General features: G+C 38.0%; 1 protein-coding gene across 3 annotated transcripts in view; it reads right to left on the bottom strand.

Annotated features, from left to right (window-relative positions):
- The window catches only part of TRPM6 (transient receptor potential cation channel subfamily M member 6), a 162,445-nt gene that overhangs the window by 76,617 nt on the left and 73,983 nt on the right, over nucleotides 1-11,845 (bottom strand). For 2 of the 3 annotated variants that reach the window (XM_033237090.1, XM_033237091.1), the window contains 6 exons: nucleotides 10,856-10,990; nucleotides 9,390-9,443; nucleotides 6,307-6,447; nucleotides 3,863-3,988; nucleotides 1,649-1,926; nucleotides 33-261 (listed from right to left, as the gene is read on the bottom strand). In XM_033237090.1, coding sequence (XP_033092981.1) covers nucleotides 33-261; nucleotides 1,649-1,926; nucleotides 3,863-3,988; nucleotides 6,307-6,447; nucleotides 9,390-9,443; nucleotides 10,856-10,990 — 963 coding nt within the window. The remainder of the gene's footprint in view (nucleotides 1-32; nucleotides 262-1,648; nucleotides 1,927-3,862; nucleotides 3,989-6,306; nucleotides 6,448-9,389; nucleotides 9,444-10,855; nucleotides 10,991-11,845) is intronic. The other variant, XM_033237089.1, reaches the window with a different exon arrangement.

Genomic DNA, 11,845 nt, shown 5'->3' with positions numbered 1-11,845 from the left:
TAAACTCCATAAAGCAAGTAAAGTAAATTTACCTTTAACCAAGAGTTTTTCCTCATTTTCAGGCGCCCCATCCACATGTCCGTCAGTAGCATTTGGGTACAAGTATGTGAAACAAAGGGTCGTAATCCTCCCGAAACGGCCAGTTTCAGGCAGGTCGAATTGCTCCAGTTCCCGAGTTCATATGTCAACAGCGTCATGGCCATGCGCTCATTCTGCTTGAATGCCTTCTCCAACAAGTCCAGAGCCAGCTGGCCAAACTGTCTGCCATGAAGGTGGCAAATGAAGAAAACAAAGGCAGGTGAGAGAGCTGCATTATTAGAAACATTTTAGAACATTTAGAAACATTGTAAAAGATTAGATGTGAGGCTCAGAAAATATCAATCATAAGGCTTCCTTCAAAAAAAAAAAAAAAAGCCAACAACACCAAACAGCAGATTAATAATCTTAGTTTCCAGAAACTATTTGAAAGGAATTACTACTCAGGAATGGGATTTTTCTCCCTTTCCTGTAGGAACAGAACTAGGAGGTTTACATTGTAGCATACAGAATTTAATTTACACCTGAGCTATTCATGGGGAGTAGCCACTCCACATTATTGGACATAGCTTGGTTTGGGACTTATACATAGGCTTATACATAGCTTGGTTGGGACTCCCTCATAAGACCTAATAAAGTTTTGTTTTTGTTTGTTTTGTTTTGTTTTGTTGTTTTTTTGGACAAAAAAGACCATTCAGAACCCAACTAGCAAGTAAGGAAAGCTATGGAATCACTTTTTTAAAAAAAGATTTTATAAAATACCTACATGACTTAAGAAAGCTATAGACCTAGACCTAGAGACACCCTCATGTGATTTTCAAGGAGAATGTTTCCTCTGAAAGGTAGACATTGTCATTCTCTGGAATTTGGGTTTTTTTTTTTTGGTAGAGACAGGGTCTTCCTATGTTGCCCAGGCTGGTCTTGAACTCCCAAAGTACTGAGATTACAGGTGTGAGCCACTACACCCAGCCTGGGAATTTTTTCTTTTTTTTTTTTTTGATGGAGTCTTGCTCTGTCGCCAGGCTGGAGTACAGTGGCACAATCTCAGCTCACTGCAACCTCTGCCTCCAGCCTGGGAATTTTTTAAATTAAAATTATAAATTAGTTTCCATTGATTCTAGTTTTCATTCTTTCTTCACTACTGTAACACTTTAGTAACTTAAAAACCGAAAGCATTTTTAACTTCTATTTTCCACCATTACTCTCTGGTTCTTTAATAAAATGCATTTATTTGTTTTTCCTCCTGAGAGATACTTAATGAAAACAATGTCTTACTTTAATTTAGCATCAGAGTTCTGAGTTAGGGGGAGCTTTCAAAATCATTAATTGAACATTTCATAGTTAGGAGACTAAAGCCCTGAAATCTGGTCAACTGACTTGTCTAATTAGTCAACAGCTGGACTAGAACTCAAGTCCCCTGACTTGAAGGCCACCTCTCCTTCCTTTACTTCACAAAGCTCCTTAGAATACTTGAAGATCCTTTTAATAGGAGAGTCCATAAAATGCATGGCAGTAAGTCCATTTGTCCTACAAGTTTAAAGATGAGAGAGATAAAAGTGTCTAACCATTCTAAGAAGTGTTGATGTTTAGTATGAAGTGAGAGAACACTTACTTTGAGTAATTCTTCAACTCTTCTGAGGCATCAGCCACCATGTGACTCTCCTTAGCTTCATGGGCCATTGCCCGGTAGAGGATACATGCAATCACTGCTTTAACCGTGGCCTCCTCTCCATGCTGCCAGAAGAACATGGCCATCTTCTGCCTTTTCATAAGCACAGCCCAAACCAGCAGGTCACTGTAAGGGTAAATAAAGCCAGTAGACTCAGGGTCATCTGATACATTTTGTTCTTTTGACTTCTTCCTTGATTTATGAAGGACTACAGACTTTTCCTGTTGGAAAATAAAATAGGAATGAGTTTTCAAATACTCAGATGCATGATGTTTTACCTAATTCAACACAGCAGGTGTCCGACAGATTTGTTTTAAATCACTACTGAAAAAGAGATGGAAATAATAATAAGATTCTATAAGCCAGCAAGCAAAATTTAGACCATAAAAGGTAATCTATTTCTTGTTGCATTTAACAGATCCAGAGTCGCTTGAACTGATATATCTTAAGGTCATTTAGCATAACTTAACCCAGTACCTCTTTAGGATATACCCAGAGTGCTTAATATGAATTTGAAAGATGGGTGGATAGGGGGAGATATAACAATACCTGAGAAATGGTTCCATCTTACTCAAAATAATAACCACAGTGCAGTACGATGAGTGCTGAATTAGAGACTACATGATAACTTTTAATTTCTCAAGGAAATGGGTCAAAATAACATATTGGATACATGAGAATGATGTATTTTTAAAAAGCTCTAACCTCACTTAGCAAATAGATTCATTATCTTTCCTTTGGGAAAACATCCCTAGTGTAGCCAACATGTATTCAAATAGATTGATTTGAAGTTTCTTTCCCTTTAATTCTGATTATATTTATCAGCAATGGTAACAGATGATCATGAAATACCATTCTCCACCTGATAAATCCCCACTCACCATGCCACTCTACCTCCTCACGTACTCCTATATCATTTTGTGTGTCTCTATCTCTGGGCTCATCATACTGCACTATGGTTATGACTTTGAGGGAGATGAGACCATTTCTCAGACACTGTTATATCCTCCCCTCCCCACCTACCTTCCAAGTTCAACCAAGCACTCAGTATAATACCTGGCAAATACTAAAGATTCAATCATTATTCTTTTTAATTTGAGAGACCATAGCAAAAAATGATAATCCATTTCCTCTATTTCTTTTTTTTTTTTTTTTTTTTGAGACGGAGTCTCGCAGTCGCCCAGGCTGGAGTGCAGTGGCCGGATCTCAGCTCACTGCAAGCTCCGCCTCCCGGGTTTACGCCATTCTCCTGCCTCAGCCTCCGGAGTAGCTGGGACTACAGGCGCCCGCCACCTCGCCCGGCTAGTTTTTTCTATTTTTTAGTAGAGACGGGGTTTCACCGTGTTAGCCAGGATGGTCTCGATCTCCTGACCTCGCGATCCACCCGTCTCAGCCTCCCAAAGTGCTGGGATTACAGGCTTGAGCCACCGCGCCCGGCCAATCCATTTCCTCTATTTCTATAAATAAAAGGAATTCATGTTCACTGATGATGACCAGTGGTAATTTTATGAAATACCTTTTCATACCAGGGACTATGGAAAGCAAACCTCTTTCAGCTAACATAATAACCATTTGCATGGAAATTCTTGAGCAAAAGCATTTATTCTTAGAGTAAAGTGGGATTGGAGGAGTTTGAGACTAGGAGGAATAACAATGTTGTACACACACACACACTCATCATCATCATCATTATCATATTGTAATATTAGATTTATGTTAATTTCAAGAAAGCCTCAAAAAGGAAAAAATTTAAAAATGAAGATGCAAAAGGTCAGTGCAACAGAGAAGTGAAGGAAAAGAAGGAAACAGACTTCACATCCAACTGGCCTTGGGGAACAGGACATCAGAGTATGGTGTTGGGTTAATGATCACATTTTTAAAGTACCATCCCATAGATTACCTGACTGAGTCACTGTCTAGACACAGCAGGGATGGCAACACGGAAGAGAGGCTAAAGTGCAAGTCCAGAGCATCACTGTGCCTCTGCTCACTGTTGGTACTGGACAGCTGTGTTATGCTTTTGACTTGCACCATCTGTTTATGGCACTTATAAATGGTCCCTCTATTTACACCTCCCTTTCTTTGACGTAAATGAAGAAACAGTCTCGAGTTGTAAAAAACATTTTTTTTGCAAGTCAAAAAACAAGTAAATGGTACCGTGAATTTGTATGGCTGTGCAGTTCTAATGAACTGGGAGTGCGGCGTGCTTTCTGCAGACTCATTTCTATTTCCTGAGGAGCGTCTCCGGTGCTGGGAAAGGTTTGGAACAAAGCTGGTCACTCTCTGGCACATGTTATTATTTCATTTTTAAAATAAGACAAAATGAGGGGAGAAGATTATAGTGGTCACAATATTTTATTTCTAGACAATAATAAAAAACAAATATAATGTTGTGTCCTACCAAATATCCATGCCTCTGTCTCTCATCCATGATTAGCACCCAACAAGAGCCTCTAATGATCTCATTGTGCATTTTGTTATTTCCTAACATCTTAGAGAACACACTCTTTTGTTCCCTATTATATATCTGCATTCCTTCACTATGTGGAAATTCCATTAGAATGAATGGATGTTCTCTCCCTGGAACTAGTTCAGAATAGGCAATAAAGATTTACAGTTCTGATAAGAAAAAATTCCCATTCACAAGCAGCTCCAAGGTTAAGGTTAAGACAGGAAGTTATGGAATTTCTCAGGTATTATATAATATCTCCACCAGAACTCCAGTGGCCACGCCCAACAACAACACAACTCATTGCCATTAGTATGAAATTTTCATCAACAAGAAACAAAAACAAAAGAAACATTCTTAAAGGGACTAACATAAAATATGATAAAAACCATAGGCTTTGTTTTTTAAAATGTATTTATTTATTTATTTAGAGACTGTGTCTCACTGTGTTGCCCAGGCTGGTCTCGAATTCCTGGGCTCAAGCAATCCTCCTGCCTTGGCCTCCCAAAGTCTTGGGATTATAGGCGTGAGCCACCATGCCCAACCCAAACTATAGGCTTTGAACTGCTTTATTTCAGTTTCTGATTTGTTGAAAAAATCGAGCATAGAAATGATGAGGTGAAGACTTTTTAAAGGCAACACCCAAATTATTATTACTATTGTAATATAGAATTAATAGTGTCATTATAGTAATTATCATAATGACCATTATTATTAACGATGACTCTGCACCCTCTGTGTACCAGGAGCATGGATTTTTCATGTATTATTTTATGTAATCCTTCTGACAAATTTATAAAAGGAGTATTACTATTCCCATTTATAGATGAGGAAACATGCACAGAGAAGTTGAGCTTATTGTTCAAGATTACTCAGCAACTAAAGAGCAAAACTAGGAGGCAATCCTAGCCAGATGTCTCTGACTCCAAAATCATGTGCTTGTAACTACTACAATCTCGTTTAATATGACACACAATCAACTCTGCACTCCACTGGAAGACAATCCAAGAAACAGGTGACTTAATACTGGCAGGCCATTTGAAGAAAGGGCACTAAGGGATCTTCCCTAGCAAGCTCCACACTGAGCTGCACCAACGCCACAGTCAGTCCTCCTACTTGCCACTGGAGATCTCACAGCAATGTCTATTATAGTTAAATGAAGTAGCTGATACCTCCTTAAGTGTATCCTTATGCCTTTGAAATCTTAATAATTTTTCTGTGTCAGATTTGGGTTTCCTGTTTTGCTTTTTCATTTCTGAAAGCTAAGCTGGGCTTTCACGTCACTTGACTCTTTATAAAGGAACTCAAGTAGCTTGATATTCTATGCTCTTTATGGGATCTTACCCCAAACTGCCTTTCCAGTCTCCTTCCTTAAAACCATATGACACTGATTCTCCAGCAACGAAGGTCTCCTTGTCACAGTGGAAACATACCTGAATATCCAAAGGCTGTGCCCTTTACTGCTCCTTCTCTTCTCTCAACAAAAATACCCAAAACTACATTTTCTAATCTTCCCCTCATCTTCTAATAAGAATGAGTTTCCTCAGGTTGCTAATCCATAGTGGCAATTTCAAGAAATAGGCAATGTTTCCTCTGCTAATTACTAACCAACAACTCTAATTTTACATTCCTAGACTCTTCAAACTATCATGGAAAATAAAATATGTATCACTTGTGTTTTTAAGGACAGTCTACACACATCTGTCATATAATCACTACAGGCTTATACCAAGTTTGTTATCTCCAGATTATGGACTGTGATGAGTTTACATATCTAATCTGATTAAGCTTTTGATATCAGTATTTTCAGAAGAAAAAGAAAGAAAAGGAAAAAAAAAGAACTGGTCATCTCTCCCTCTAACCTGCCTCATCACATCCCTTCTAAGTCACTCTAGCATGTATTATATACTGTTTTATATTATGGCTAGTTATTCATAAATCTGTTGAAGAGTTTCTAAACTTCTGATCCTTATGCATCCCAGGCCAACACTGCAACACTTAGTACAGTATACTTCACATACAGCAGATAACAAATGTCCATAAATAAAACGACCATTTTAGGAGCTATTTTTGTCTGAACTTCCCAGGCCATTTTTCTAAAACAATTCCTAACCATTCTCAATTTTACTTAGGCACTTTTCAATTACTCTACCTTTTGATTTCTGTAGAGGTTGTTGTAGAGGGCTCTGAAATGTTTTCTAGTGTAGCTGCTGCGATATGCTCTACCAATGAGGTATTCTACTACCAATCCAATGTCAATCAAGGTTATTCGGTAGCCTGAGAGAAGAGTATGCTGCAACAAAAACATGCGACGACTTTTAACGTTTAGTTATCTTCTTCCATTTCTCTTGCCATGCCATTAGAACATAATCAAATTAATTGCAAAGAGGTAGACATATCTTTTAAATATCTTTACAAACTGATTAATTTAAGTGACCAGCTATTGATGCAATCTGCCAGTTCAGAAGGAAAAATATCTTAGCCTTAATATGCTTTCTCATTTCATAGACATTAAATGTGTGCTTCCATCTATGCATGCTCTCTCTCTCTAACTCTTGCTCTCACTCTACTTATGCACACAAACATATATACACACACGTTTGAGTAAAATACATTTAAATTTTTTTATTCCATATGGAGTTCCTAATTGGAAGTAAGAGAAAAACATTAAACAAGTAGAAACAAACAAATATGTATATAGAGAGTTTTTTTAACTAGAAATAATATAGCTACTCCAACAGAAGTAAAAATCATAAAGTCTACACTGAATGTGTGTGATCCAAAATCAACATTGGATTAGCTTTTCAGCTTCTCTCTTTGTTGAAACGGATATAACACTTTGCACTGCACTGAGTATATCATATGTAAAACAAGAATATGGGAGGAAGTAGAACAAATGAAAACAAGGAATATAGAACGACAGAGTCAAATTCGATATTAAAACATAAGGCTTAGGCAGCCAGGTTCTTCTTTGAATTGAACTTAATCCAGTATAGACAGTATAGTGTTTTCTACATTTCAGGACATATTTGGGGGTCTTTGTGTCTATAATCTACTTTCCCTATGATCCAAAATCCCACAGGATATATTACAAGGATATTGAAGTTGTCAGCTTACATGTCTGTCCTCCTTTACAGACTGTGTGGAAGGGTCTGTCTTTGTCTACCCAGAGTTTAGCATATGCGCTTGGCTGAGCTGAGCAACTATCTGAAACTCTATACAGGCATACCTTAGAGACATTGTGGGTGCAGTTTGATACCACCACAATAAAGAGAATATTGCAATAAAGCAAAACAAACAAACAAACGAACAAACAAAACCGTGAGGCTGTACCAAGACAAGTGTTATGGTTGGTTGGCAGGAGGGCTGAGTGGTAGATTTCCATGTATGTGGGTCTTAGTCTAAATAAAAATTATTTTGACTCCTTAAATCGCACTTTACTACCTCTTCACTTTTGAACTGCCCATTTATAGTAAATTTTTAAAGGCACACAGAGTGTTGAACAAGGTCTCTGAAATGAAGATTGCGACTAATGTTCACAAAGCTTGGAACAAGAAATAAGGCTATATACATCTGAATGTAAATAATTTAATTTTTCTTTTTTACATTCATAATTTACTTTTTTCAAGGAATGCCAAAAGTAATGCTCTTATTGCTGCTAGTTAGAACATATTTAACCTAGTTCATCACTTTTTTTCAGTTTTCTGTGGCAGAGTTTAAGAAAAAAATTAAAGAAAATCATTTTCATATTGCATAAATCAATACAAACTAAATTTACATGAGTATGGACACTTTTGCTTACTGCTAATTTGCCAAGGAATAGGTGGGACACGGTGGCTCACGCCTGTAATCGCAGCACTTTGGGAGGCCAAGGCGGGTGGATCACCTGAGGTCAGGAGTTTCAGACCACCCTGGCCAACATGGTGAAACCCCATCTCTACTAAAAATACAAAAAAGTAGCTGGGCACGGTGGCAGGCGCCTATAGTCCCAGCTACTCGGGAGGCTGAGGCAGGAGAATCGCTTGAACCTGAGAGGTGGAGGTTGCAGTGAGCTGAGATTGTGCCATTGCACTCCAGCCTGGGCAACAAGAGCAAAACTCCATATCAAAAAAAAAAATTACCAAGGAAATGTCTTCCTTTCACTCTGACTCTCCCGCCACATCAACATAACCTGAAAGCTCACACTCTTTCGAACAAAATATCAGACTTTGGAAAAATAAGAGAATTTTTAAAATGTACCTTGGATTTTAACCATAGTGACAAATAAAAAGTACTCCCAGTGTTCAGGGGATGTGGATAAAAGTCATTGGTAATGGAAAGACAAGAAACTGAGGTATAAAAGTTTGTTAAAGTTGGCCGGGCGCGGTGGCTCAAGCCTGTAATCCCAGCACTTTGGGAGGCTGAGACGGGCGGATCACGAGGTCAGGAGATCGAGACCATCCTGGCTAACACGGTGAAACCCCATCTCTACTAAAAATACAAAAACTAGCCGGGCGAGGTGGCGGACGCCTGTAGTCCCTACTCGGGAGGCTGAGGCAGGAGAATGGCGTAAACCCGGGAGGCGGAGCTTGCAGTGAGCTGAGATCCGGCCACTGCACTCCAGTCCCGGCGACAGAGCGAGACTCCGCCTCAAAAAAAAAAAAAAAAAGTTTGGTAAAGTTGGCAGGTTTTGGTAACTAATGGGGAATCAAATACTTTAAGTTTGACCTAAATCACAGTTCATTGAGAACACCATAAGCAAAACGTGACCAAGAGTATAGAATAGGGAGGGGAGCCACCTGACTGCCTAGAACAATGCAGACTCACAAAAGCAGCAAGAGAGGGCTGGAACTATCACTGATATCAAAAAACAATGGAAATCACATATTAGTCCTCCAATAAGGATAACGCAACCACAAAGTTCTTTATTTCCAGCTGGTATCATCATCATAGGCACCATCATAGTATCGTGGTAGCTGAAGTCTGGTTAGAAGCATTGCATGTCTCTGATTCATGGCTTTTTATTAGCAAATATCACCTAACTGGTGGATCAAGTCTTTTAAAACATAAAGCAAATTAAGGAAAAAAGTGTAAGAGTGTGGTTTGTTGATGAAATTGTTCAAATCAAGGTAAAGAAGATAGGTAATTAACAAAACCATCCAAATCTGCATTTTACAAAGCAAAATTCAGTGACTCCTCCAACACAAAGCTAAGGCAATATACAAAGACATGTTCACGCCTTCTTAATTAGGTTACCTGTTTCACATCTTGGACAAGATGGTGCAAGAGTGTGTTAGTAGGTCCTTGTTTCTGAAATAAAGAACAAAAGGAAGAATTATTCACTTTAATTACCATGTGCTGGGGGGTAAAACCTTTATTTCAGAATGCATAAGTAACTCAGAATACTGAAAGTTTTGTTCAACATTTTTAGTAACGAAGCTTAAGCCAATTAATTCTAAAGGTATTTTCCAAGAGAAGATGTAATTATATGAAATATTTTTCAAAGCAAGATGCAAATATGTAGATAGTAAAGACTTCATGTGATAAGAGACAGAAATGAATCTTAGGTAATTTATTACCATCCTTTAACATACAATTACAAATCCTATCACACAAGCACATTCTATCAATAAATATTTATTGAAAACTTACTACATTCAATCAGGGATTCAGACAAATATAAGCACTATTTTCCTGGAGTGTTTATAATAATAGAAAAGAGTGGCTACTTATACTAAAAAATAACCAACAATATATGTGTGGGTTCAAAAAGAGTTACAAATAATTGGTACTCTAGGAACAAATCATTGTGAACTAACTGTAGTAATCAAGAAGACAAGACTTGAATAAATCATTGAAGAAAGAATAAGATTTAAAGGACAAGGAAGGCTATTTCGAGAAGTGTGCACGGCTTGAGCAATTGGTATTTTCACAGTGTGTGAGCCAGGCTAGTTTCAACAAAGGGTTTACATGGGAAAGGTACAGGAACAGTATTTTAATAGTAGCCTTAGGTTGGGATACTTCCAATAACTCAATAAAAGGCAATTTGTTCTTATTCACATTTTAGTCTTTATGTTTTTACTAGGATAAAACAGAATTGGTAAGAATGTTTCTCATTTGGTTGAAGAGTCTATCTATAAACTATCTTTGTACAAGAACATTCAAGGAGGTAAACAAGTCTTAAGCTGATCAATAAATAATTACCAGGCAAGGTGTCAGATCCCTGGCAACAGGAAGTCACTGGTTCACAGGTAGTAGGAAGAATTTACTGACAACAGTATAGGTTTTGAATAAGAAGTTTTATTACAAAGAAAGCTAGAGAAGAGTGCAGAAGGGAGCTTCAGCAAGACAGAACTGAGCTCACAGCAGTGAATTTTCCTCAGGAGTATTTATGGACCTTAAAGTGGGAGTTTAATGGTAACTGGAACCATGTTAGCCATGTAGGTAATGATAAATGATTGCATTTGTAGACATGTGCCTTCATGTCAGGAAGGGTTGCACGACGAGTTTTAACATGCACGCAGTTTGAGGATGTATAGAAATTCTAGTTACTTATAAATGTTGGGGAAAGAAGCCTGGAACTAGATCCAGCTTCAGATAATAGGGAAGTCCAATTACTTCTCACTTCCTCAGATAAGGAGTTTTGCCTTGATGGTCTGCTTGATGATCATTGCTCTTCTCGAATCTGGAGGGAAATGATTGATGAAATGCTCCATACTCACCGTATTATAGAGCTCTTCCAGTCGAGGGATGGTAAGAAAGCAATGGAGGTTCACTCCATATTCTATTAAGAGCTTCACAAAATCCACTCGATCCATCACTAAAGCATCTAACATTGCTTGTTCCAGGGCATCAGGCTTCAGAAAGTACAAATAAGAAATGTAAAGACAATTAAGAAAGTAGAAATAACTAAAGAATTACATGTTTTTGAACTCAAAATTACACAAACACAACAATTTTAAAATAAAGTCCTGCCATCAGTGGGTACAGAAAAAAAAAGGAAAAAAAAATTAATTACAGTATTACTAGGCCAGACTCAGGGGCACACACCTGTAATCATAGCACTCTTGGAGGCTGAGGCAGGTGGATTGCTTGAGTTTAGGTGTTCCAAACCAGCCTTGTCAACACAGCAAAACCATGTCTCTACCAAAAATACAAAAATTATCCAGGCATAGTGGAATGCACCAGTGGTCCCAACTAATTGGGAGGCTGATGTGGGAGGAACAATTGAGCCCAAGGGGTCAAGGCTGCAGTGAGCCATGAATGCACCACTACACTTCAACCTGGGCAACAGGGCGATACCCTGTCTTGAATGGATGAGTGAATGGATGAATGAGTGAATGAATGAATGAATGAAGGAAGGAATGAATAGTCTTACTAAGAACTGTGCAGGACTTAAGTGAAGACATCTTGAATAAATAAAAAAGTCCCATGTAGTTGGATGGGAAAACTGATTATTGTAAAGATTTCAAAGCTTCCCAAATGAACGTACAGGCTTAATGCAATTCTGATAGATATTCAAGGTTTCTTCTTCTTCTTTTGTTTTTGTTATTTGTCATGTGTCCATTTAAACTCTACCTGGCTTCTGGGTACAAATGGCAAGTTGAACACGCTCATCTAATTTTTCTCCCACTCAAAACTTCATTAAAACCACAGTAAAGATTTTTGTTATGAAATAAATCTACAAGGACAAGGAGGACAAGAGTGGAGAC

The sequence above is a fragment of the Trachypithecus francoisi genome, unplaced genomic scaffold (genome assembly GCF_009764315.1).
Source record: "Trachypithecus francoisi isolate TF-2019V2 unplaced genomic scaffold, Tfra_2.0 Lachesis_group16, whole genome shotgun sequence".
NCBI classification, from domain to species: domain Eukaryota; kingdom Metazoa; phylum Chordata; class Mammalia; order Primates; family Cercopithecidae; genus Trachypithecus; species Trachypithecus francoisi.
Note: the sequence above shows the minus strand (reverse complement) of the source record. Positions and strands in the feature narration are given on the sequence as shown.